The sequence below is a fragment of the Gopherus flavomarginatus genome, chromosome 5 (genome assembly GCF_025201925.1).
Source record: "Gopherus flavomarginatus isolate rGopFla2 chromosome 5, rGopFla2.mat.asm, whole genome shotgun sequence".
Classification (NCBI taxonomy): Eukaryota; Metazoa; Chordata; order Testudines; family Testudinidae; genus Gopherus; species Gopherus flavomarginatus.
This window is the reverse complement of record NC_066621.1, coordinates 63,694,743-63,722,470: the sequence shown is the minus strand read 5'-3', so window position 1 is coordinate 63,722,470 and position 27,728 is coordinate 63,694,743. Positions and strand designations below refer to the sequence as shown.

General features: G+C 41.1%; 1 protein-coding gene across 4 annotated transcripts in view; it reads right to left on the bottom strand.

The window, feature by feature from the left end:
* Positions 1–27,728, bottom strand: part of FAR1 (fatty acyl-CoA reductase 1) — a 103,906-nt gene that overhangs the window by 16,536 nt on the left and 59,642 nt on the right. Inside the window, exons 5-10 of one of the 4 annotated variants that reach the window (XM_050955085.1) lie at positions 20,716–20,893; positions 13,088–13,132; positions 12,870–12,997; positions 12,315–12,382; positions 10,297–10,468; positions 2,152–2,281 (exon numbers count right to left, since the gene is read on the bottom strand). In XM_050955085.1, coding sequence (XP_050811042.1) covers positions 2,152–2,281; positions 10,297–10,468; positions 12,315–12,382; positions 12,870–12,997; positions 13,088–13,132; positions 20,716–20,893 — 721 coding nt within the window. Of the gene's footprint in view, positions 1–2,151; positions 2,282–9,805; positions 9,978–10,296; positions 10,469–12,314; positions 12,383–12,869; positions 12,998–13,087; positions 13,133–20,715; positions 20,894–27,728 lie in introns of all 4 variants that reach the window. The other 3 variants (XM_050955086.1, XM_050955087.1, XM_050955084.1) reach the window with 3 other exon arrangements.

The window sequence follows — 27,728 nt, the reverse complement described above, 5'->3', positions numbered from 1 at the left end:
GTCTCAAAATGTGGACAGGAACTCTTCCACAGTCAGTCAGTCTCTTTGTAAGTCAGGCAGATTTTCTCCTACTCCCTGGTGCTGGGGGCAGTGTGGGGGGAGGGATTCATTGGTTGAAAATGCCCCAGTATTTTCAGTTGCAATGTGAGAGCTCTCTCCTCAGCCTCTTATTGTTCCATGAGTCTCTGGTAGGCTCTCTCTTCAATCTGTTTGTTGGCTGCTGCCATATGTTCCATATGTCTTCAGTGTGCTCTCTCCTCAGCTTATCTAGTATCCCTGATCCATAGCTCTGCCATCATTCTCTCTTGCTCGCATACTTCCTGGGCTGCCAGGTACTGCAACTGGGCCTGTTCCCCTGCAGCATCTGGGGAAGCATCTGGGGAAGCTTATGAGCCAAGCTCTCAGTTCCTAATCTGAGGCTTTTAATGGGCTATCCCCCTATTTTTACATAACTTTCCAAGGTCTTTTGTGTCAAGACCATGATATGGCTGATTCACTCATTGCGACTAATCTTTAACCCTTAAAAACTCTCAAAAAAGTTTAAATTTAAACTTTTAACAGCACTGGCGTTATGATCTAGAAGCCCAATTGACCTGTGGCATGTGAATCCTGCAAACGCTACACCAATTTTCACACCGTCTGGAGTGACCCATGACTATGCATGCCAACTGCATAGTTAAAAAGCAGGGCAGACACCTCAAATTGGTGGTATGTTCTATAATTAGAATTCACCAACCCAGTAACAAATGTGACCTCCTAAAGCACTATAATAGTCTTATCTGGCGTTACAGACAGTTCTCTTGAGCATTCCAGTTTATCTTGCCACCCAGACATGCTGGACTTAGTGACAGTTGGTTGCAATACATCACAGATCACAAAAGATTCAGGTGTCTTCCAGTCCCAACAGATCAGTCATTTACTCCAAGTCAATTTGTATCTCAGACTTCAAACCAAAGACAAAGACAATGCTTACAGCCAATCCTATAGTAAACTAACTATTGATTTGTTAACTAGGAAAAAGAAATGAGCATGTTATTTACAGGTTAAAGCGGACAAACATATACAGAAATGAGTTACAGTCTATGGTTCCAAAAGCTGAGAGTTATAGCAATCTGTCAGCACTGAATGTCTTTTAGGGCTAACCGATGCCAAGCAGCATGGGGATCTCTTACTTATGTTTAGGAATCTTTACCCTCCCGCCCCCCGAGAGTCCAGACCACATAAAAATCCAGCTGCTCCTTATCAGGAATTTTTATGTACCCTCACTCGTGAAGCTAAGCTTATGGGACGAGTTCATGCGCAGACCTCTCCTTCCTGGAGGGAGTTAGAAATGCAGTCAAAGTCTCTGTTCTTTAATGCTATACAATATATAATTTGCCTTCAAAGGTCCATCCTGTCTATAGGACAAGCACTTTACCTTAATCAATGCTTCTTTTATGGTTTGGTGAGCTACACAATTACAGATGTTTACAATGCAAACACTCAATATAAGTTTATACCACGGGCTACAGAGATAAGTGAGATCAATACATGCAGCATCCTACAAGAATTTCATAAACACAAAACACATTGTTATAAATCCAGTACCCATCTTAACCATGCTAACACATAGGGGAACTAGATTGTTTTAGCATCAGGAATTTGTCAATGTTCAGCTGAGGCCTCAAGCCCTGGCAAGAGCTGGTATCTGGTCTGCCAGCATCACAATAACCACATAAGGTCCTATTTCTTACAGATCACAGTATGGAGCCATTTTTTACTATCAAAATGGGGGCGGAAGCTACTTTCATAAATTGTTTCAGCAAGCGCAGCTCCTTTCCCCTCATATGAAAAGAGCACATAGTTAATTAAAAAAACATCAAGTTACGCTGCTGCCTAATATTGAAAAAACTGCTTTGTCCATATTACACCTTACCACACTGGGGCAAAAAATTTATGCTACGTGTGTGTGTTTTCAAAGCCCATTTCATCTACCTTATTCATGGTGTACACAAAAATCACAGACAGTTATAGTTAATCAGTTGTTTTGGTTTTTTTTTAAATTAATTTATTTTAATTAAACTTCCATTATCCAGTCTTAAGAAAATAGATTCACTTCTTTTAAATCTTTAAAATGACTGATAAGAGGTGTATTACACAAAGTTTACTTGCCTTTTTGTCTTCAGGGCTTAGTTGGTTCATTAGCATATTGACATTCTCAGTGTTCCAAATCCAAGAATTGCTTGTAAAGTATTCTATTAACATCATGGCCTTGTGAAGACGGGTTATTGTTTTCATCATCCTATTGCCCAAGGAAAGGGATTTACAGATTACAATAGCAAAAAAAACATATCCAAAACCAACATACCCATACTGTCCAAACCACCTCTCAATTTCCCCATAACACAGTGCATTAATACCAATACAGGAACTCCCAAATCACCCAGCAAACCAAGCATGACCACTTTTAACAGATAAATAGAATATTCCTGCATATTTTATATTTTTATTTTTAAATGTACTGGAGATCCAACTGTCGCCAGCTGCTGCAATCTGAAATTGATTCAGCAACCTAAAATGGTGTTCTAATGGTTCTACCTTTCAAAGTATTTAGAAAAGAAATATAACAAAAGAAGACAGATATTAGAAGAGCATCTTCCTACTAGTTTTTCTTGCAATTCTAAAACATTAACAGGTTGAAAAGACTTATTATTCATAATAAAAATATCTATTCTTATGCATAATAATTTAACTTGATGAAAAGTATTTACAGCCAAATACTATAGTGCGGCTGATAGGGGGCAGGGAGAGAGGAGGAAAAGGAGGAACGTGTATGCAAAGAAGTTTGTATTTGCACTCCCCTAAGCTTAGTGGCAGCTCAAGTTCAGGGGAACTGGCCCAAACGAGAGCAGCCCTATTATAGCTAGAAACAGCCTCAAGTAGCAGAGGATTGACATAGCAAATGCATGGCCTGGCCCCGCTGCCAGTCCTTGTCTCTACTTTGCTGGCCACAGAGTGGAGAGTGGTTCAAGGAGAGTCTCCCTTGAGAGGCGCAATCCATTCCTAACCGGCAATGCCTACAGAGCAGTGCAAAGCAGCCACTCCGGAGGATCTAACCCCAAACATGCAGAAATATTCTATCATCCTTTATTGCTCAACTTAAGCCACTTTGTAAAACATAACATTTGGAGTACTGTGGGATTCAATTATAAGAATCGATCTGGGCAAATTCCTTGCTGACCAGAACAGCTGAACATGGATTCATGAAACAATGAGTTTTGCCCAAAATGGAGGTGTACATAACAAGCAAGTTCTCCGTCTTGCCAGGACAGCAAATTGTGCTTCGTACTGTAATGCCAAGGCTAGTCAGTCAAGTTATATCTGGCTCCAAATGGCACTTATACAAACCATCATCCTTTACCTTACTGGTTCAAAAAAGGATCCATTTTTTTCCTGCTTTTGCAGACTCCAAATAAATCATTTCCAGTCCGATCCTTATAACTGAATATACTGATCAGTGTAAACAAGGGGAAGGAGAGGCACAAGAAACAAAACCCACCACCAATATGAAACTGCTTTTGGACCATTGCTTCAGATAGTTGAATGACCGTTCACAGTGAGCAACAAAGGTCACTTACAGGTAACTGTTCTTTGAGAGTTGCCTCTGAGCAGTCACACTTATAGGTGGGATATGGTGCTCCTTGATGTTGAGTCAGGGAACCTCAACCAAGACAGAGTCCATTGAACTATATGAATGCACCCCTTAGTGAGGTCAATGGCCAACATCAATGTATAAGGGAGTTCAGCTATTACCCCCTCCTTCTCCCTGCCCTCAGCTTTTTCTCCTGGACCATGAAGCCCCAAAATGTGAAGAGAATTCTGAGATAGAAGGGAATGTGGGCAGAAAGCATAAATGCACAAAAGAGATTCAAACAGTTACTAGTAACTTTCCTCAAGGACCTCTGTGCATTCCCACTTGTGGGAGAATCATGAACTTCCTTGTTCACAGGAGCTGAGTGCTTGAGATCTTGTGCTCTGATTTCTTTTCATGCCCTCAGAAATGAGGTGCTAGGAGAAAAAGGAAAAATCCTCTATTGGAACTGGATACATCTGTTGTCCCTGCAGGAGACTGCTGGCAATGAGAAGGGTGTGAGCAAGCTATCTATCTGAATTGAGTAGGCACTTTCAGATAGGGAGAAAAAGTCCACCCTTCAGTTTTGGTTGAAAGATATCAAACAGGCAATCCTGCTGCAGTGTGTGTGCCATCCTGTTCAGTGGCTCATGCAAATGGTGGGGAAACCATTGAAGGGTAAGTGTTTTCATCTGCTGATGTCCCATTAATAGGGAGGTCATTGTCATCATCCTGTCTGAAGCTGAAGTGGCAATTCCAGTAAGGATAATGAAGCAGGTACTGGAACTGATGGATTTATCGGCAAGGCTGGAGTTCAAGGTGAGGCTTCTGGTTGCATAGTTGCCACTGCCAGCAGAAGTGAAAAGTTGTTGTGGCAGAAGCAAAGTCACTGGGACCAGGTACAGAGACCATGCTGATGCCATGTTTGTGCGGTGAGCCAGTCTGACAAAACATATCAAACTGAACTCTTAGGGTTCCCTAAGGTACCCCGTAGGGAACCCCACCAGCTGGAGGAACCCAGAGTTATTCAGATGAGGAGGTGTGGTGTGGAGATCCTGAAAGTTCCTCTTCTGGCTCACTCTCAAAGGGAGTGGCCTTGCCCAAACCAATCAAATAGTGCAGATGTCTGATTCTCAGTAAATGAATGAGCAAGTAGAACTTGGCTTAATGCCTTAGGCTGCTCTGAGCATTCAGAGACTGCAAATGGGAAAGGGCTGCTCTTTCTTCAGACAAAGAAACAAAAATTAGATTAAGCTAAACTAAACAGGGAGATTATACTAAGCAGAAGTAGCTAAGTTCCTAATGCTCCTTGTTGCAGAAGAGAAGGAACTGAGAAAGATAGGGAATACCCTTCCTTATGTACAATAAGATGTCAGTAGTTGACATCACTAGGAGACACCAGTGCAGCTCCAGCGGACACGACTTTGGTAGAGATTCTGTAATTCAACTTCAGGGGGCACCATCCCCCACCCACAAGTGGGAATTCAGAGGACACAAAGAACATCGAGTTCTACTGTGACGACATTAACAACCGGAAGTGTTTTTTAAAATACATATTTTAGATTGTTGCAAAGACAATTGTTAGACATATGTAAATAAACATAACATACACAAATAACGAGGCAATAGAACAATATGATCAGATAATACTGTATCACACTTTCTCCTAGCAATCATAAAATGGTCAGAGTTTTTCAATATATTTATTTATCTCAAAGAACTAAATGCCAGCCATTGTTAATGAGGCACACAGAGAATGTGCCAATAATTTGTAGAGGTTAGCCGGTGCTACTCATCCCATACTTTCATGAGCTCAAAATTAAGTAAAAGAAAAAATAGAATATATTAAATATGAACAAGGATTTAAAAACAAAAACAGTTAACTAAGCAATTCAAATATGTAAAATATCATCAAAAGTACAAGTTTCATTCAAAGTTCCCTTGCTTTATTAAAAAGTTTTGCAGAAAAAAAATCTAGAAAACATCTCCACGTTACAAATAGTTCTACTGAAAAATAAGAGCTAGTGCCTTCATTAAAACATAGCTCTGCTGATGTATAAGCCTTTGGATAATCTTTTATTGCTATTACTATTAACTCTTTGCGAGTGTTTGCATATGTATTCTACATACAGAAAAAGTTACTGAGAGAAATCTGCCACCTTAAAATAGGGCATAATTTTTGCAGTTTCTTCATGAGGCATGGAATGAAAGTGCAGGAGAGAATTTGTAATAAAAACAAACATTTATATCCCCTAAACAAAATAAGGACAGAAGATCTCAAACAATTTCTTAAAGCCCTTATCTAGCTGCTTTTCTGCTAGATACTTAATTCACTGTTTCTATATGTTCCATTAGGCAGACTACTGGTAGGTCCTTGGCCACAAACATCGCAGTGTAGTTCATCAAACACCTGCAATGTTATGCTCATGACCGGAGAACATACCTGCAAAGTTTTAGTGTGCTGTGGAACACAGTCATATAGAATGGCATATATTCATGCCTAAGTACACAGCAAAGAGCTGTATCAAAGGAACCCACAGAAAGGAAAGGCAGATATATGTGGTGCTGGAATGTGCCATGCATCAGTCTCTTATTTCCTTCATGGGTGCTCAGTATGTGAGTAGTAAGGAATGGTGCAGCTGCGCAATATGCTATGTAAGGACTTGGGATTGCGTACAAGCTAAAAATGCTATATTTTAACGGAACTCCAATATAAGATGTGGATGAAAGAAGCAGCAATAATTCCCTCTTACTGGCTTTTATGTGATACAGAAGGTGTATGCATGCACAGATGGGATGGATGTCAAAAGGGAGACAGCTAAGACATCACTTCAGGCCAAAAACATGGGGATGAGGATTCAATATTCTGGTCACACTAAGGCTTGAGCCCCACAAATGCCTTTTAAAAACCAAAACCAAAACACACATACAAACTGAAGGAGAAAAGCACCAGAGACATGCGATAACAGAGTTGTAAATTCAAAGCAGTAAGGCCAGGCCAGGCCAGCTCCAGTGGTGAAGATGGAATACATCTTACAACCTACCATCTTATAAACCAGTTGGTAAACAATAATGATTTCACCAGGACTCTTGTAACACTAGCAGTAATGATAACTGTTGTGCCATTTGACAGCCTGTTTTAAGGTTCAGTTAGGAAGAAAACACCAAGAGAACAGACCTGGAGGTGACTGAGGATAGACCTGAATAATTATAGCATTAGTTTCTTTAAAACTGTTTTTTTAAAGTGCCCAGTAAGCTTTTAAATTCCTTGTTAAATTATGTCCATTTTTGGACCAAAATTCCAATACAAGTGTATAACATTTATGCATCAGTTGGAATCCTACATATCTTTCCAACAACTCTGCAGTCTTCACAGATGCATCAGGCTTGGAAGGGAAAGTTTTCATGCCCAACAGAAAAATACACCTCCATTTTCTGAGTAAATGTACCCTTCATTCACTCATGGTTTATAATACATCAACAACGTGTGGGGCGTTTTACAAAGTTAAAATAATCCCTACTCTAGATAACCTAGATTTGAAAAAAGATCACATAAAATGATATTTTTAACCCTGGCTTCACAATTTATCACTTCATTTTTTATTAAAACTACTTCAAACAGCTTTTGGATAGATCTCTAAATTCATGATTGCCGTGTCTTCCATCTTTCTAAAGGGATACTGAGAAGCTTTAATGAGTTAGTGTTTGTAAGTGGTTTGAAATCCTCAGATAAAAGATGCTGAATTATTATTTGTAATGCCTAGAGGACAGGACATTATTGTGCCCTGTACAAACATACAAATAAGGTAAGTGCAAAGCATTGTTAGGTTTTTGGGGTTTGTTTAGTTTTTAAATAGAAGTGGTCAGATTTCTTCACACATAGCACATTCTGAGCTAAGGATGTGCTGCCAGTAACACTGCCAAGGATGATTATTATACTATTTACCAAAAAGAACAACATTTGTATAATTATAAAAATCAGATCAGTCTCACATCAATTCCTATAAGAAAAAAAAGAAGAATTTAAGAACAGCCATATTGAGTCAGTCCATCAAGCCCAGTATTCTGTTTTCCAACAGTGGCCAGTGCCAGGTGCCCCAGAGGGAATGAACAGAACAGGTAATCAAGTGATCCATCCCCTATTGCTCATTCCCAGCTTCAGACAAAGAGGCTAGGGACACCATCCTTGCCAATCCTGGCTAATAGCCATTGATGGACCTATCCTCCATGAACTTATCTAGTTCTTTTTTGAACCTTGTCATAGTCTTAGCCTTTACATCTTCTGGCAAGGAGTTCCACAGATTCACTGTGTGTTGTGTGGAACAAATACTTCTGTTTTAAACCTGCTGCCTATTAATTTCATTTGGTGACCCCTAGTTCTTGTGTTATGAGGAGTAAATAACACTTCCTTATTTACTTTCTAACACCAGTCATGATTTTATAGACCTATAGATACAAGGCCTACAGTAATACTGTTTGCACAAAATTTGGGGCAAGTGTTAAACCGCTCCACCATCCCTACTCCTTCCTCAAGTTTTTGTATGACACTGTAACCTAGGTTAACCTAAGAGTTTTAAATTGCTTTTAATTTTTCTAACATTTCCTCCAGATGCAGAAATTCTGATAAACAAAAACAGACACCTCAAGAATAAAAATGTTTAAAGTGCTGACGTGATTAAATGAAGCATGTCAGAAAACATGATTTGATCATGTAAAGCGAGACTAAGAATTTGGAAAGAAAATTCTGTGAACACAAAGCTCCTGCTGTTACTTTGATGAACAGTTTGTAGGGAATGTCATACAACTTGTCTGAACTGTAGAAGTAACCTCAAGAAAGTTTTTCTACTTCTGTTAAGATTTTCCTTCTCCTTTGGCAGTATCATACATCAATTACATGACAAAGCATTGCGGAATAAAAATTACAGTGGATTTCTCATTTATAGTATGTCATTATTTGCATATTAGATACAGCAATTGAACACACACTTCAGAAAATCATTTTAAGTGTGTTAATACTCCAAGACACAGCATAGAAATAGCACACAAAGGACAATAACAAACAAAACACTATTGTGAAGTAGTTACAGGGAGAACAATATTGATGTCAGTTTGACTGTACAGATTTCACCACGTTTGGAAGACTCTGGGCTGCTCTAACTTGTACCTTCTAGTAATGAAAGCTAAAGGCTAGCCAGATGGAGTGGAAAGTTATTAAATGTATACATCATTAATTATTATAAGAAATTATTATTTGTCTTGTGGTAGCATGTAGAGGCTAGAGCCCCCCAGTGTTATGCGTTGTACAAACAAAAAAATAAAGAGATGGTTCTTGCCCTGAACATATTACAGTCTAAGAAATGTTATTGCATGTTATATCTGCAAACAGGAGTGTTTTCTTCATTTTTTGCCAATATCTTTTATTGAGACAATTCCACAGTCAAGCAGGTCTGGCGCATGTTAAATAAATCTTAAAATATTCTTACTGGCCCAGTGAGAGTCATTTTTTAAAAATGGACTGATGACAAATCTTTGTTTTTCCCAATAACAAGATCTAGATTCTGGGATAGTGAATGACTCATTGATCATATACACTATTTCAACTCTCTACTATGATTGCAATGTAGTTGGAAAATAAATATTTCCAAAACCAGGCTTGCCATTTAAATGCAGCAGAGAAGTCTAGAGGATTATACTGCTTTTGAAGTCTGGAACAATAGAAAGGAAGTAGTAGTTAGACCTTACTCTGTGTAATTTATTTTTTATTATTTAGCTAAACATTATACCATTTTCCCACTTCAAAAAGTTAGCCTAATAAAGAAATTAAATATTATAAACTGAATGGAATGCTGAGACAATACAAGTAATTATCTGGAAAAGTCCTGCATAAGATATGAAACTGCATCATCTACAACAAAATATAAAAATTGTGTGCCATGTTTGTGGAATTTCTCTCTCCACATTCAGTTTATAATAGCAATAATGACCTCAGAGCAGGACATTTCTTAGGGCTTAGTGACTGACAAGCATTACCAGCCTGAGGAACAGTTCAAAGTCAACTCTTCCTAGACAGTTATTAATCCTCTCGGAATACTCAGCCAGTTTATTGTTATTGCTTATATTAGTAGATCTAAGGTAAAGCTCATGCGATTATCATCTCTACAAGCCTCCACTACCTTTTAGCACTGTTCTTCTTACCACGGTTTCTGACCTGTCAACCTGAGAACAACATCGCGCAATACTGCAGGTAGTATATGGCTGACCGCAGTCCAATACTGATGCAAAAGGAAGTTGGAACGCATATTAACATTGGGGCGCCTTAGTGCTTGTTCTAAAGGATTCATCTTGAAATTCAAATTTAGGTAATACGCTGTAGGAAAAATAAGGATTAAAATATTTTGAATATTTATTATTCCAAGAGAGCCGTAGTTAGGTCTTGAATTCAAGATATCCCAACATCACAATGATTATTCAGATCCTAGAACAAAATAAAATACCCAGACAATGCATTCTCATTACTGGCAGGGAGTGAAAAAGTCTGGAATTCAAGGATCTTCTCTTATTTAGAGATGACTCGACCTTAATAAGCAAGCAAATCTGGAAAATAATTCAGTATTAATATACATTTTCATGTAAACATGGGTTTGTTTAAACAGAGGAACAGGTAAGACAGCGCTAGTCACCATTACCTTGGGCTTCTTCCAGTAATCCTGAGGTAGATATCATACAGGAATGCTGGGGCCTTATGGCTTACAGCAATCCAGTAATGATATAAAAGGTGATTGGAGGTTAGATTTACATTGGGCCGTCGGAAGGCCTGTTCGAGAGGATTCCTCTTGAAAGTGGAAATTACATGGTATTCTGAAGAAGAAAAGTTGTGTAATAGGTTTGATAATAACCATGTAAAATGTAATGGTTTTCAAAGTACATTACAGTACAGTACTTACTCTTAATGTTACTTCAAATACAAAAAACTTTTCTAACATTTCTGCCACCTCCCATCAACTAAAACAAAATTATGAAACTGTTCAACTTGAATTGCTATTGGACTGTCACTCTTTGTCCCAAGAGGTACTTCATACACCCACAATTCTATTGTTTGTTTTTAATATTGTACTTCACTGTAGCATCTCTCTTTCTGTCCCTCTTTCTTACTTAAGAAAAAACACTATTCAATCTTCTGGTTGTAAACAATTTAAATAAAATAGCTTTGTATACTATATATTTAGCAATAATCCTAATCCGTTATAGTACAAATTATTTTAACCTTCCTTTTAATGATATCATTGCCATTTCTAAACATTTGATCTGCATTTCAAAAGACATTTTAACAAATGATTCACTTCTTAAACATTTAAAGAAAAAAACTGTATTAGGGTTTTATTCTGCATTTCTTGCACATCCAACACTCACTGAGGTCAACAGAAACTTCAGCTGTGAAAGAAATGCAGGATTGGGCCCTTAAGTAGGTACATGCATATTTACTTCAGCTTTCTAAATACCTCCCATATTTTTCACATTGTAGTAAGAACACATTTTCTCCAAGAAACCAAAGTAAGTTGTAATTTAACTAAAAACCAGTAGTTCTCCAACCAATTTGCTTGAAAGATTAAATGGTTGAAGTGTGTGTGTGAGAGAGAGAGAGAGAGAGAGAGAGAGAGAGAGAGAGAGAGAGAGAGAGAACTGCACCAATAAGAAAAAACTCAGTGCAGAGAAAATCTTTAGAACTAATTTAAAACTAGCTACAGGGCAGTCTCTGAAATAAAATATTTATATATTTGGAATAAATATATTCCAAACCTATTAAAACTTCTGATCATAAAGATAAGAGAACATATGCATTAAAATGTTAGAAATCTTACATTTTCATATAAGAAAACAAACATTCTATGTCTAATATTAAAATATTGCAGAAACAGATTAGACTAATTCAAAGTATGTTAAGAGCTGAAAATAGGTGGCCAAATTTAAGGATTATTTTTCTGTATTTGATACCTCATGTGACTACCTAAAGGTAAAAACAATAACTACATCAATCTGACTACTTAAAAGCAAAAGTTGCCATCATACCTCTCAAGTGTACTGCTCTGTGCAAAATCCATCTCACTTTTGGACTATTGTTTTATTATTTGTTACTTGTATTACTGTAGTACTTACGAGTCATGGACCAGGACCTCACTGTGGTAGGCACTGTACAAACACAGAACAAGAAGTTCTAGATACGTTTAGCAAGACAGCTGCTAAACCCAGCGGTGAATACTTTGCCAACATCATGGGGTCTCTACTGCTCCCTGTGATCAGTGCTTTACTCACTCTACCCACAAACTGCAGGCAGATTAGGTTGTGGGAATTATTAGGAAAACTGTAGGACTTCCACATTTCAGATGAAGGTGGGACTGGGAAGAGCTATTACCAGGAAAATAAACAGTGAATGGAGGGGGAAGAAACATGGAGCAGAGGATAAAATTAAAAAGTGATAGAACACATTGCAAAGTTGAGAGGTATGACAGCTGAATTTTGGATTATAAAAATGTTAACATTTTAAAATCTGTGTTCTCAAGTTCTTACAGAGAAGTTATTAAAGTTGATACAAGGGTTTTATAAAAATACACATTATCTAACGGCCACATTTTGGGCCTTTTATTATTCAATAAAAAAATTTCTATTGAAGTTTACAGAGAACATGTATAGAAAGAACACAGCATACCAACTTCACCCCAGTGGAAAGGATTGGTGCCACCTGTTGTGCAATTGTACACCATGATGTTTCTTGGTCTGAAAAAAGCAGCACATATAATTAATTAAAAATAAACTAAAATTTGGTACACAATAGCCCAAACCAGAATTATTTATCCAAATCACTCTTGTCCCCTGAATTCTGGAGTTTGGATAAAGGGGAGGACCAATCTAATTACCTTTATTTTATCTCCGTACTTCAAGTATTTTTCTTCCCAACAGCTGTTGTAATAATTCCTCTCTCTCTCATGAAACAAATATTTAAGCTTCAACTCTAATATTTATAATTTAAATTGACAGCTATAAGGATCAGGAAGGAATTTCCCCCTCATCTACAGTATTGAACTACTGACTAAACACATCATCAGATACTGGCCATTGGCTTAATGGGCTAATATGGTGAATCTTAAATTCCATAATAGTGTGGGAAAAGCAAACTATAGACGAGCAGTCAATAGATGGTTAGGTTTATAAAAAACATCACACAATCACTTTTGGGGCTAATTAAAAATAACTGCATTGTCACCTGCTATACCTATTAACTCCAGAATACCAAGCTGCAGCCAGTGTTGTGTTGACAACTACATCTACTGGAACAAGATCTGCAACTGCACTGTTGGAGGCTCTTATTGTTCGAAGAATTCCTTTTCCTGCCTTAAATAACAAAAACAGAAGAGACACCAATAAAACATTTCAAGTAATGTGTTTCCTTTCAAAGACAGTTGTATTAAAATGTTTACTTACCGCAATAAAAAGACCACTGGGCCCATTAAAGTTATCAATCCATCCCTATTGTGTAAAGAAACCAAAAGCAATTTCAGTAGAAGTTTACTGAGTTCAACACAGAGTTTGTATTTGACAAACATTCACTGTTACAATTTAAAGGAGACAACATTTTACTTCCTCACTCCTACTTTTGTTTCAAATATAAAAGGTGCTTTCAGTTTGTGTACCTGTAACAGCTTTTAATTAACAGCTACAACTCCTCCAGCAGAAGAGCCACACGCAATTTAACTAGCTCCTCAAAATGAGCTGCTGTGTATTCACTTCTTACCAAATAAATGGTGGGATTAAAATAATTTTATAACACAGGTTTACAGTTTGAAGGAAGTTTCCTAACAGCAGCTATGAAGTCGAGACATACTTTGACCTGAGCTACTTCCAGTGACCCAGAGAAGTAGATAAACAATTTTGCTGTCCCTTATTAGATTTCTTGCCATTTTCTAGAGTAGGAGTCTGATCTCTTTGTCCTTACACTTAGAAACAGAAGATTAGAAAGCAGAAACTACTTCTCCAAAGCTCAGAGAAAGCAGGCAGACAGACAAAGACCTCAGACACAAAATTCCCTCCACCCAAAGTTGAAAAAATCCGGTTTCCTGATTGGTCCTCTGGTCAGGTGCTTCAGGTGAAAGAGACATTAACCCTTAGCTATCTGTTTATGACACGCCCCCCAAATTGCAGACAGTGGGGAAGCTCACTGGCGGCGATTTCCTTCTAGAACTTTAAAATAAACAGATTACTACAACACATGCACCTTTACATATACTACTAAGTATATAACTAACAGACTTCTACATTTTAAGAACACTTTTTAACTACTGAATTCTGGGAAACTCTCACGGGAGAGTGCATCAGCAACTTTGTTAGAAGCTCCTGTGATGTGTTGAATTTCAAAATCAAAATCTTGGAGAGCTAAACTCCAACGAAGAAGTTTCTTGTTGTTCTCCTTGGCAGTATGAAGCCACTTTAGTGCAGCATGGTCAGTTTGTAGCTGGAACCGCCGTCCCCAAACATATGGGCATAGCTTTTCCAGGGCGTACACAATGGCATAGCATTCCTTTTCACTGACTGACCAGTGACTTTCCCTCTCAGACAGTTTCTTGCTGAGAAACACGACAGGATGGAAGTTGTGATCTGTTGCTTCCTGCATGAGCACTGCTCCTATACCACGCTCAGATGCATCCGTGGTTACCAGGAATGGCTTGTCAAAATCCGGGGCCCTGAGCACAGGGTCAGACATGAGTGTCGTTTTAAGCTGGGTAAAGGCCTTTTGACACTGATCAGTTCACTTAACTGCATTTGGCTGGGTCTTTTTGGTCAGGTCGGTCAGTGGGGCAGCGATTTGGCTGTAGTGTGGTACAAATCGCCTGTAGTATCCGGCCAAGCCTAAGAAGGATTGGACCTGCTTCTTGGATCGTGGGACAGGCCACTTTTGGATAGCATCCACCTTGGCCTGTAGGGGGTTTATGGTTCCTCGACCCACCTGGTGCCCCAGGTAAGTCACTCTGTTTTGGCCTATTTGACACTTTTTTGCCTTAACAGTTAGTCCAGCCTGCCTGATGCGCTCAGAGACCTTTTCCAGGTGTAGTAGGTGTTCGGGCCAGGAGTCTGAAAAAATGGCCACATCATCGAGGTAGGTGACTGCAAATTCTCCCAGTCCAACTAGTAGACCATCTACCAGCCTCTGGAAGGTGGCGGGTGCATTTTGAAGGCCGAAAGGAAGGACATTGAATTCATACACCCCCGCATGGGTGACGAATGCTGACCTCTCCTTGGCAGGTTCATCTAGCGGTACTTGCCAGTACCCCTTGATTAAGTCTATGGTAGAGATGAACTGGGCACATCCCAACTTCTCCAATAGCTCATCGGTGCGTGGCATTGGATAGTTGTCCGGACGAGTTACTGCATTTAGCTTACGGTAGTCCACACAAAAGCGTATTTCCCCATCTGGTTTGGGTACCAGAACCACTGGAGATGCCCATGCACTGGTAGATGAGCGGATTATACCCATCTGTAGCATGTTCTGGATTTCCCGTTCTATAGCAGCTTGGGCATGAGGAGACACCCGGTAGGGTGGGGTTCTGATTGGGTGAGCATTACCTGTGTCAATGGAGTGGTATGCCCGTTCAGTCCGTCCCGGGGTGGCTGAGAACAATGGGGCGAAGCTAGTGCACAGCTCCTTGATTTGTCGCCGCTGCAGACGTGCCAGGGTGGTTGAGAGGTTCACCTCTTCCACGCCACTGTCTTTTTTTCCGTCGTAGTAGACACCGTCAGGCCACTCAGCATCATCTCCCTGGACTGTAAACTGACAAACCTGTAAGTCTCTGGAATAGAAAGGCTTGAGAGAATTAACATGGTACACTCTAGGCTTTAGTGAGGAATTGGGAAATGCTATGAGGTAGTTTACAGTTCCCAGGCGCTCTTGGACCGTGAATGGCCCTTCCCATGATGCTTCCATCTTATGGGCCTGTTGCGCCTTCAAGACCATAACCTGGTCTCCTACCTTGAAGGAACGTTCTCTGGCATGTCTGTCATACCAGGCCTTTTGCTCTTCCTGAGCATCCTTTAGGTTCTCTCTAGCAAGGGCTAAAGAGTGTCGGAGGGTGCTTTGTAGGTTGCTTACAAAGTCCAGAATGTTAGTTCCTGGAGAAGGTGTAAACCCCTCCCATTGCTGCTTCACCAACTGTAATGGGCCCTTAACCTCGTGACCATACACAAGTTCAAATGGTGAAAACCCTAAACTGGGATGTGGTACAGCCCTGTAGGCAAACAGCAACTGCTGCAACACTAGGTCCCAATTATTGGAGAATTCGTTGATGACTTTTCGTATCATGGCCCCCAAAGTTCCATTGAACCTTTCCACCAGGCCATTGGTTTGATGGTGGTACGGGGTGGCAACCAAGTGATTCACCCCATGAGTTTCCCACAGTTTTTCCATGGTCCCTGCCAGGAAATTAGACCCTGAATCTGTAAGGATGTCGGAGGGCCAACCTACCCTGGCAAAAATGTCTGTTAGGGCCAGGCACACAGTGTTAGCCCTGGTGTTGCCTAGAGCTACTGCTTCCGGCCATCGGGTAGCAAAGTCCACTAAAGTCAGTACGTACTGCTTTCCTCTGGGTGTCTTTTTTGGGAAAGGACCTAGAATATCCACAGCTACTCGCTGAAATGGGACCTCAATTATGGGGAGTGGCTGGAGAGGGGCCTTGACCTGGTCTTGAGGCTTACCCACTCTTTGGCATACCTCACAAGACCGGACATACTTGGCAACATCCTTGCCCATCCCCTCCCAGTGGAAGGACTTCCCCAACCGGTCCTTGGTTCTGTTCACCCCAGCATGGCCACTGGGATGATCATGGGCTAAGCTTAAGAGCTTCCCCCGGTACTTAGTTGGAACCACCAACTGTTTTTGCGGCTGCCATTCTTCCCGGTGTCCACCAGAAAGAATCTCCTTGTATAAAAGTCCTTGGTCTATAACAAACCGGGATCGATTAGAAGAGCTGAGAGGCGGTGGGGTGCTCCGTGCCGCCGCCTACGCTTTCTGAAGGCTGTCATCTGCTTCCTGCTCAGTCTGGAACTGTTCCCTTGAGGCTGGGGTCACCAGTTCTTCCTCAGACTGTGGACTTGGGCTTGGTCCCTCTGGAAGCAATGTAGATGAGGGGGTTGTTTCTGTTGCTGGTGAACCGCTCTCCGCTGGTGCACCTGAGGGTATTTCAGGCTCTGGCTGAGCCTTTTGGGTATGGCTGTCTTTTGCTTCTGCCAGTTCTGGCTCGCTGGCACCCTCTGGCGTTGAGTTTGAAGATGTGGTTGCACTTGCTGGTGCTGGTTGCTGTTCCAGTTCCAGGCCTGGGACTGGAGGTGCTGTGGCTGTTTCAGTGGTAGGCATGGAATCCGGGTCCACTACCTCTGTCTGGGTCTCTGGTAACACAGACGGGGCCTCTGTGGACGGCTCAGGAACAGGAATGGGTCTGGAAGCTTGCCTGGTTTGGCTACGTGTAACCATTCCCACTCTCTTGGCCCGCTTCACCTGGTTGGCCAAGTCTTCCCCCAGTAGCATGGGGATAGGATAATTGTCATAGACTGCAAAAGTCCACATTCCTGACCAGCCTTTGTACTGGACAGGCAGTTCAGCTGTAGGCAAGTCTACAGCTTGTGACATGAAGGGGTAAATTGTAACTTTGGCCTTTGGGTTGATGAATTTGGGGTCTACGAAGGATTGGTGGATAGCTGACACTTGTGCCCCCGTGTCTCTCCACGCAGTAACCTTCTTTCCGCCCACTCTCAAATTTTCCCTTCGCTCCAAGGGTATTTGAGAGGCATCCGGGCCTGGGGATCTTTGGTGTGATGGTGGTGTAATAAATTGCACTCGCATGGTGTTCTTGGGACAGTTGGCCTTGATATGTCCTAGTTCATTACACTTAAAGCATCTTCCATCTGATGGGTCAGTGGGCCGAGGTGAGTTACTGGAAACTGGTGAGGTGGAAGAATAGGGCATCTGTGGCTTGACTTGAGTTGTATGTGGGGTCTTTGGCTGTCCTCGGTTGTAAGGTTTATGGTCGGTGTGCCCCCTGGGGTATTCGTTCCCCTTGACAGTAGCTTTCTTGCTTTCTGCTACTTCCATCCATCTGGCTCCAATCTCCCCCACCTCAGCGAGATTTTTGGGTTTTCCATCTTGTATGTACCGTGTGATGTCCTCAGGAACACCATCCAAGAACTGCTCCATTTGTATGAGGAGGTGCAGTTCTTCCAAGGTTTTAACATTGTGTCCTGATATCCAGGCCTCATAATTTTTCCCAACGTAGTAGGCGTGTTTGGGAAATGACACATCTGGTTTCCACTTTTGGGTTCTGAAACGCTGACGGGCATGATCTGGGGTTATCCCCATCCTGTATCTGGCCTTGGTTTGAAAAAGTTTATAGTCGTTCATGTTCTCTTTAGGCATTTCAGCTGCCACCTCTGCTAAAGGTCCACTGACCTGTGGCCTCAATTCTACCATGTACTGGTCTTCAGGGATGCTGTACCCAAGACAGGGTCTTTCAAAATTTTCCAAGAAGGCCTCGGTGTCATCACCTGCCTTGTAGGTGGGAAATTTCCTGTGCTGTGGAACGATAATTGGCGCAGGGTTGTTAGGGTTGGCTGTGTTTTGCTTAGCCTTTTCTAATTCCATGGCCTGTTGGTGGGCTTCCCTCTGGAGTTCCATCTCTTTTTGTTGTTTTTCCATGTCTCGGCGGTGGGCTACCTCGTCTTCTTGTAGTTTTCTGTGGTGGGCTGCATTTTTGGCTTCTTCTTGTTTTTGTAGCCTTTCCATCTCTTGTTTGTGAGTTGCCTCATCTCTGGCCATCTGTGTTCTGAGCAGTTCCATCTGTTTTTCCATTGCCTCAAGCTGTACTGCCTCTGGTTTTCGTGACATCGTGTTTTCTTGTGTTGGGGTGCCCTCCGGTGTTTATTGTCTGAACTGCAGGCTCTCTGTTGCCTCCTGAAGACTGCCTAGCAACAGTGCTTATTTCCCTTTCTTCCTCTAGCGTAAACTAGAAAAACCACTTTATTTGCATGTATATAGTGCTGGTACTTGCCTCCTAATGGGAGGGCTATTGTGTGACAAAAGACCCTTAACAGTCTGGTAATGGCTTCTTGCTTAACATGCAAGCCACAAACTGACAGAGAGAGCAGAAAAAAAAATTCTCTTTTAAACCCAAACTGTTTCTCTCTGCTAAAAAGCCCTTAGCAGAGAAGAGAAAAAAATAATATTCCTACTGGCTTCTGGATTTTGTCTATCCCGTAACCACTGCCACTCATATCATAACTCTAGTCCCAGATTTGGACCTTAGCGTCCAAAATATGGGGGTTAGCATGAAAACCTCCAAGCTTAGTTACCAGCTTGGACCTGGTACTTGCTGCCACCACCCAAAAAATTAGAGTGTTTTGGGGCACTCTGGTCCCCCTGAAAAACCTTCCCTGGGGACCCCAAGACCCAAATCCCTTGAGTCTCACAAGAAAGGGAAATAATCCTTTTTCCCTTCCCCCCTCCAGGTGCTCCTGGAGAGATACACAGGCACAAGCTTTGTGAATCCAAACAGAGTGACTCCCCCTCTCCGTTCCCAGTCCTGGAAACAAAAGCACTTTCCTCTTCACCCAGAGGGAATGCAAAATCAGGCTAGCAAATCCAACACACACAGATCTCCCCCTGATTTCTTCCTCCGACCAATTCCCTGGTGAGTACAGACTCAATTTCCCTGAAATTTCCCAGTAAAGAAAACTTTAACAGGTTTTAAAAAGAAAGCTTTATATAAAAAAGAAAGAAAAATACATACAAATGGTCTCTCTGTATTAAGGTGACAAATACAGGGTTAATTGCTTAAAAGAAATATGAATATACAGCCTTATTCAAAAAGAATACAAATCAAAGCACTCCAGCACTTATATTCATGCAAATACCAAAGAAAAGAAACCATATAACTTACTAACTGATCTCTTTGTCCTTACACTTAGAAACAGAAGATTAGAAAGCAGAAACTACTTCTCCAAAGCTCAGAGAAAGCAGGCAGGCAGACAAAGACCTCAGACACAAAATTCCCTCCACCCAAAGTTGAAAAAATCCGGTTTCCTGATTGGTCCTCTGGTCAGGTGCTTCAGGTGAAAGAGACATTAACCCTTAGCTATCTGTTTATGACAAGGAGTCTCAATTTTTAATGTCTACATTCAGTATCAAAAGGAAGGACAGTTCTGATTTTGGTGATCTGTAAGAGCCTGAGAAAGATTTTCTCCCGAGTTAGGAAAACAGCCCCAAAACTAGTAACAAGAGGACTAGCCCAGATTGGGAGAAAAGTCAGATAGCATTCAGCTGCTAAAGCAACATCTAAAACACTCCCTTTCCTATGGCTGTCATGTAGGGTGGTTACAAACAGGGGGTGCTCCAGGGCATTTCTGTGCTCTGTTAATCCCTAGTTTCTGTTGCAAGTTGAAGGGGAGAAGGGTCCGTAAAGGCATCTCCAGGATCAGGAAGCACAAATGTGGCAAAGAAAAATAAAAGATCAAGGCTTTAGTTTTGCATGTGTTTTAGTCACTTAGAAGTCATGGGAACTAACTGATGAGAGAAACTTCCGTTCTTTATAGATACGCAGAAACTCACTGAAGTCAAAACTACTTTCCAAAAGGCTACACTATTTAGTCTCCTTATCAGAAAAAGTTTTGGATGAACAGTTAAGTGTGTAAAATGTGTGTGTATATAGTGAAAAATATCACTTTAGGAAAGCATCATATTCACTCCAGTAGTTTGAACTAAATATACCCTTCCTGCGTTTTAACAAATATTTCTTAATTCACTTGATAGGCCCATACAATCCAGAGGTCAGAGTAATTTATCCTTTAAATCTATGGGTTTCTTACACAAAAACCTACACACAGAAAGCTGTCAACCAAATGAGGCAGATTTGTAACTCAGTTTGCTATCCACAAGTGACTAAGTTTCAACTTGGATTTCTATAAACTTCTGAACTAGATCCCTAGCAATACAGGCTATCAAGGATGCATGCATAGGTTACAGGTCAAGAAACATGGATTGTAGAACATTCAGAGGGAGGCTCAAAAAGACTTACAGGGAAAGGCTCCTTCCAGCTGGCACCAACAATTGATGGCCGTATAATGGCTATGTTTAATTTTGCACCTTCCTGCTGCACAACATATTCTGCTAAGGCTTTTGTATAAGTGTAAGTATTAGGTCTGTCTCCTATCAGTTTTGGAGTAATGTCATTCACTAGACCATCATCCATCCACCTAAAGAATCAAAAAAGACAACAATTTAATTTACTGTACAACTCACTTAAAAGGAGTACATAAGTCTGAAAGAAAGCAGAGAAATTAAAAACAAACTTATCAAGAAAAAATGCTTATGACTGCCTCATTTATTTCAAAGCAACAATCATGAGAAATTGAAGCTGTAAAGTTCCACAGAAGCAAGGTAGACAAAGAATGGCATAAACACAGTAAAGCAAGGAATTTTGCTGTAGTGTTTTATTGGTAAGTTTTACAAGTTGCTTTAGGAAAAGCTTTGGAAGTAATTTAATACTGCTACTTCAAAGCTCTGTAACAGCCCTAGTGTCCAATATCAGATCATCAATGAATTTAAAAACCCAATAGCCTCATTTTCAGAGATGCGAGCACCATTTTGCACAAAAGCTAACAAGCATAGCACCTCTGAAAAATCAGTCCTCAGATAAATCAGCACTTTTGCAAGCACATATATGTAGGTTGTACAACAGTGACGTTCTGCAGATAATTTACACCAAGCTCAGTTTTGCAATCTGTACAACTCCCTCAGATTTCACTTATGAGAAACAGTTTCCTTTATTTAGAAGCCAAAGCCTGATCTCATTAGAAGCAAAAAATAACAGTTGAACACTGACAGCATTTAGCCCTTAATGCTCACTCTGTTTAATAAACAGCTCTCTCAGACTGGAGGTGAGTAAAGTGTGGAAGAACTGTACTGAAAGAAGAATTTGATGTCAATTTCAGGAGACTAAGGGCTGGTCTATATTAGAACTCTTGCACCAATAAGGCTAAATTGATTTAAAACCCACTATACTTAAAAACAGATTTAAAAAAACAAATCACTTATCCCAAAGCAACATGGGTACAAGCATAATTTAAACCTGTAAGTGTATCTAAAAATAAGGGCTTGCACTGGCGTAGCTTATTTAATTATTCAGGTTAAAGTTTTCTTACATAGACCAACCCCATTATGTTTAGAAATATTGCAATGTGCTCTAGAAATTAAAGTTTATTTTATGAATTGAGTTAAAAATCTGAAGGGTTATTTTTGAAGGAAGAAGAATTTACAGGAATTATTAAATGGCAATATAAAAAGAAGAAAATGGATATAAACTGATCTCTGATCAATACAAGATTTCTCAAAAGCAACAGATCACTGCACAAGAAAACCCACAACTGAATGCACTGTGCACCACCACATTTCCAGAAGTTCAATTGCAACACAAAAATTGATAGGACAAAATAAAATAATATCCAGTAAAATCCCAGAACTGCTTGCAAACTTGGTTTAAAATAAAGGCAAAACATACTTTTTAATACATATCAATTCACAATTCATTCTCCCCCATTTTTCTGTAGTGAATTAATTCATACCATATTTTTAAAAAAAGTGAGGGGACAGAGTGCATATTTGATACACAATTAGTGGACTTGGTCCATTAGTTATGGCTAATGATGAGACTGCCATCTTCAAGATTTTATATTGCCACTTTTCTGCCTACCCCCTTCTGATTTAATGTTTACATTTTCTACTACATGCCAGCTATATATGTTAAGTTATTTTTCTTGGCTCTTCCAAGATGTTAAACAGTTTTTCCAAATAACACAGTGAGCAAGGTGAAAAACCCTCCTATAGGCATAGGCTCAAACTGAGAGAAGTCATGTTAGTTGGTGTGTAATGAAGGTTTGTCTGAGCATAGAAGCATTACCAGTTTAAATTAAATCAATTTTAAAAAAATTTAAAAAGTCACGCCTTTAGTTAAACCGGTGCAACCGTGTGCGTGTAGACCACACCTGAAAGCTTCCTTACACCTACTTAGATTACCTTACAAGGGAGCCTAAAATGGTGTAAGTTACATACTATACATCTAGAAGGTAAAAACTGAAATAGACTTACTTCTTACACTTTGTCCAGACTTGCTGAATATATTGGTATTTATTAAAAACGAGTTTTAAACACCTTTAAAAATCAGCTAGTATTGGCAAAAGCAGGGGAGACCATAACCAGTTATCATGTTTTTAAAAGGTATTAAAAGCTGTTTATACTAGGTTTTTCATAAATTTTGAGCCAGAGAAGGGACCACTGTATAAAAAAGGGCCACAGAACAATTTAAACAGCACTTAAAACACTGAACACTATTTTTAGACTAGGAAAAAAGATGTTTAAGGCCTTTTCTGTACACGCTCCTCTTGCTTTACTATTCTCTTCTGGCTCCTTAGTATTAGTTACAATTTATGTTCCCTTACATTTAGTGAATCAAATCCAGATATGATGTGCAAGGGTGTATGTAATTCACACTTTGGTAGGTAGGCCTGCATCTACAGAGGGTTAAAAAATAAAGGAATCTAAAGGGAACCTAATTTGGTGCATTTTAAATGTTTTTCAAGGTGCGGGGCAGAAAGTTACAGTAAACTACAACTTAGTTTAGCCCATAAAGATCTCTTCCCATGCTTTTATATTCAGCGCTCTTCAGTGATCTCTGCAAAGACAAGAGCTGGAAAGGTAGCAATCCCGCCACACTTGGGCCCAAATTCTGCCTTGTCATGTACACATGCAAACCCCTAATATATTTAATGAGAGCTGCACATGCATTGGGGGAATCTCATCCTTATTTTCCAACCCTTTACTTCATCTGAATGCTTCCCCTGTTTTTTAAACTTAATCTAGTCTTGAAGATTCTTGCCCTGTAACAGCATACTGCACAAATGGGATACCACCCTTCCTTCAGGGGAGTGATCTGGAGAGAAAACCACAAGTAACATTTCTAAGGGAAATTATGGTAGCACAGGCTTAGTAACAAGCAGCTCACAGCCCATCCCCTGCTTACAGATCTTTTGGATGCATGTTTCTCTGCACCATGTCACAGAACAATGGCTGCCAATGTTTTTTGGTCCATTTTCAGTCCATTTTATTTGTTTAGCACCTATTTAGGGCTTTTTTTTGTTTTTTTGTTTTTTAAATAGAACCAACTTTCATACCTTTTCCTGCGTTTTGTGGCCCCGCTTCTGTTTCCCACTCACTAGTAGGCCACACAGTTTGAACCAGGACTGTCTCAGTGAGGTTGTTATGTTCTTGTAGAGTCACTGAGTGCTGCAGGTTCCTGGTTGCTGCCTTCACTTTCAGCCCAATTTACATGAACTACTCCTGTACCCACATTAGTGCCTGCTGTACATTCAAGCAGCCTTCAAAAAGCTACTCACTCCTTGACCCACATCCACTAGAGCACATTTGCAGTATGCACGCATAGGAGAGCATGTTGCACTGCCAGTCAAACAACCCCATATTCTTTTCCCTTTTTCAACACCCCTAGTGCTTTTCTCCACATCCCCAAGTTTGTCCTTCAGCTGAATTCTGCAGGCAACTGTCCAGGTTTTCAGAGTGTTTATATGCAGTAGCAGACCAGCAGAAATTACACTGTGTCCTCCTCTACCACAATACTCAAGTAACAGTAAAGGAATTGGTTTCTACCTCTGCATTTCTGAAAAACACGATTTTCAACCAATATATAACTCCCAGCGCTTGTTGGTGGCCTGAGGTGCGGTGTGAGGCGTGGATTGCCAGGCACAGAGTTGGAACGATATGATGGAGGTGGAGGTAGCAGGTGCAGACACACTGAGGATGACCGGATGCGGTAGCTGCGGCATGTACATGGTCCTAGAGGGGGCACCTGAAAGGAGTTTCATCTGCATGAAGTGCCGCCTGATAGAGCTGCTCGAGGAAAAGGTAAGGGGACTGGAGATGCAAGTGGAAACTCTGGCTGAGTTTAGAAGGGGATTTGAGCAGATGATGGAACACAGACATGATGAGGCACAGGGGACAAGCTCAGACGAGCGGATAGGAGCAGGACCAAAGGATTCTGAGGAGGGGCTGCTGGGTGAGGAAAGTGGACGGTGGAAGCATGTGACTAGGAGAACCAGGCAGAGGAAAAGACGGGCCAGCGATGGAGAAATAGAACTCAGGAACAGGTTTGCTGAGTTGGAAAATGAAGATGGAGCACAGCAGGCTGCTGAAGGAGAAAGGGCGAGGAAGAAGAGGCGAGCAGCTAGTCCTGCAGAAGGAGGGGAGGAGTCAATGGAGACGACACCAAGTACGAGCCCAAGGAGGATTGTAAGGGCGAATACAAATCGAGAGGAATTGCGGCCAGCTGCTGTGGGGGATAGACCGCAGAATCGCACTGTCGCCAGGAAAAGGCAAGTCTACGTGATTGGAGACTCTTTACTGAGAAGAGTAGACAGGCCTGTAACTAGACCTGATCGGGAGAACAGAAGGGTGTGCTGTCTGCCAGGGGCTAAGATACAGGATGTGGACCTGAGGCTGAATACGATCTTAGTGGGAGCGGGAAAGAATCCGTTGATTATCCTTCATGTGGGAACGAATGATACGGCTAGTTACTCACTGGACTGTATCAAGGAGGACTATGCCAGACTGGGGAAGACGCTCAAAGAAATCGAGGCTCAGGTGATCTTCAGTGGGATTCTGCCGGTTCCTAGAGCGGGGCGACGAAGGAGTGACAAGATTATGGCGATCAACAGATGGCTCAGGCAGTGGTGTTATAAGGAGGGCTTTGGGATGTACGGTCACTGGGAAGCGTTTACGGATAGACGACTGTTCGCTCAGGATGGACTTCAACTAAGCAAGGAGGGAAATAGAATTCTAGGATGGAGGCTCGCTGACCTCATCAAGAGAGCTTTAAACTAGGAAGTTGGGGGAGATGTTCAGGAGATCTCCATGCCGGAATATAACCTGGAGAGGTAAGTAAACAAAGTGAGAGGGGATACCCTTGCGGTCCAAAGAATTGATCCAAGGAGGAATAGTGGAGTAGAAACCAGAGTAACGGGTGATGCTGGTGGTAGAAGGTCTGTGCACGACGGGGGAAAGAATGTCACTGACGCCAAACGCCAAAAATTAAAATGTCTGTACACTAATGCGAGGAGCCTAGGTAACAAGATGGAGGAACTGGAGCTACTGGTACAGGAAGTGAAACCGGATATTATAGGGATAACCGAAATCTGGTGGAATAGTACTCATGACTGGAGCACGGGGGTATTGAAGGCTATGTGCTGTTTAGAAAAGACAGGAAGAAAGGCAAAGGTGGTGGAGTAGCCTTGTATATCAATGATGAAATTAACTGTAGAGAAATAAGAAGCGATGGAATGGATAAGACAGAGTCTGTCTGGGCAAAAATCACACTGGGTAAAAAAGCAACTAGAGCTTCCCCTGAGATAGTGCCTGGGGTGTGCTATAGACCGCCGGGATCTGATTTGGATATGGATAGAGACCTCTTTAATGTCTTTAATGAAGTAAACACAAAGGGGAAATGTGTGATTATGGGGGACTTCAACTTCCCGGATATAGACTGGAGGACGAGTGCTTGCAAGAATAATAGGTGTCAGATTTTTCTGGATGCGATAGCGGATGGATTTCTTCATCAAGTAGTTGAAGTACCTACGAGAGGGGATGCCATTTTAGATTTGGTGTTGGTGAGCAGTGAGGACCTCATAGAAGAAATGGTGGTAGGGGACAACCTTGGTTCGAGTGATCATGAGCTGATTCAGTTCAAACTAGATGGAAGGATAAACAAATGTAGATCTGGGATTAGGATTTTCGACTTCTCGAGGGCTAATTTTAAAGAGTTAAGGAAATTAGTTAGGGAAGTGGATTGGATGGAGGAACTAGTGGATTTAAATGCAGAGGAGGCCTGGAATTACTTTAAGTCGCAGCTGCGGAGACTGTCGGAAGCTTGCATCCCAAGAAAGGGGAAAAAAAACATGGGCAGGAGTTTTAGGCCAAACTGGATGAGCAAGCAACTCAGAGAGGGGATTAGACAAAAGCAGAAAGCTTACAGGGAGTGGAAGAAAGGCAGGATCAGTAAGGGAAGCTACCTTGGTGAGGTCAGAACATGTAGGGATAAAGTGAGGAAGGCTAAAAGCCGCATTGAATTGGACCTTGCAAAGGGAATCAAAACCAATAGTAAAAGGTTCTACAGCCACATAAATAAGAAGAAAACAAAGAAAGAAGAAGTGGGGCCGCTATACACTGAGGATGGAATGGAGGTTAAGGATAACCTAGGCATGGCCCAACATCTAAACAAGTACTTTGCCTCAGTTTTTAATAAGACTAGTGAGGAGTCTAGCGATGATGGAGGGATGATAAACGGGAATGTGGATATGGAAGTGGATATTACCACAACTGAGGTAGAGGCCGTACTTGAACAGCTCATTGGGACGAAGTCGGAGGGCCCGGACAATCTCCATCCGAGGATATTAAAGGAACTGGTGCGTGAAATTGCGAGCCCGTTAGCGAGAATTTTTAAGCAATCGATAAACTCGGGGGTTGTGCCGTATGACTGGAGGATTGCTAATGTAGTTCCTATTTTTAAGAAAGGGAATAAAAGTGATCTGGGTAATTATAGGCCTGTTAGCTTGACGTCTGTAGTATGTAAGGTCTTGGAAAAAATTTTAAGGGAGAAAGTAGTTAAGGACATAGAGGTCAATGGTAATTGGGACGAATTGCAACACGGATTTACTAAAGGTAGATCGTGTCAAACCAATCTGATCTCCTTCTTTGAGAAGGTGACGGATTACTTAGATAAAGGAAATGCGGTAGATATAATTTACCTAGATTTCAGTAAGGCGTTCGACAAGGTTCCGCATGGGGAACTGTTAGTTAAATTGGAAAAGATGGGGATGAATATGAAAGTTGTAAGGTGAATAAGGAACTGGTTAAAGGGGAGACTCCAGCGGGTCGTATTGAAAGTGAACTCTCAGGCTGGAAGGAGGTCACTAGTGGAGTCCCTCAAGGATCGGTTTTGGAACCAATCTTATTTAACCTTTTTATTAC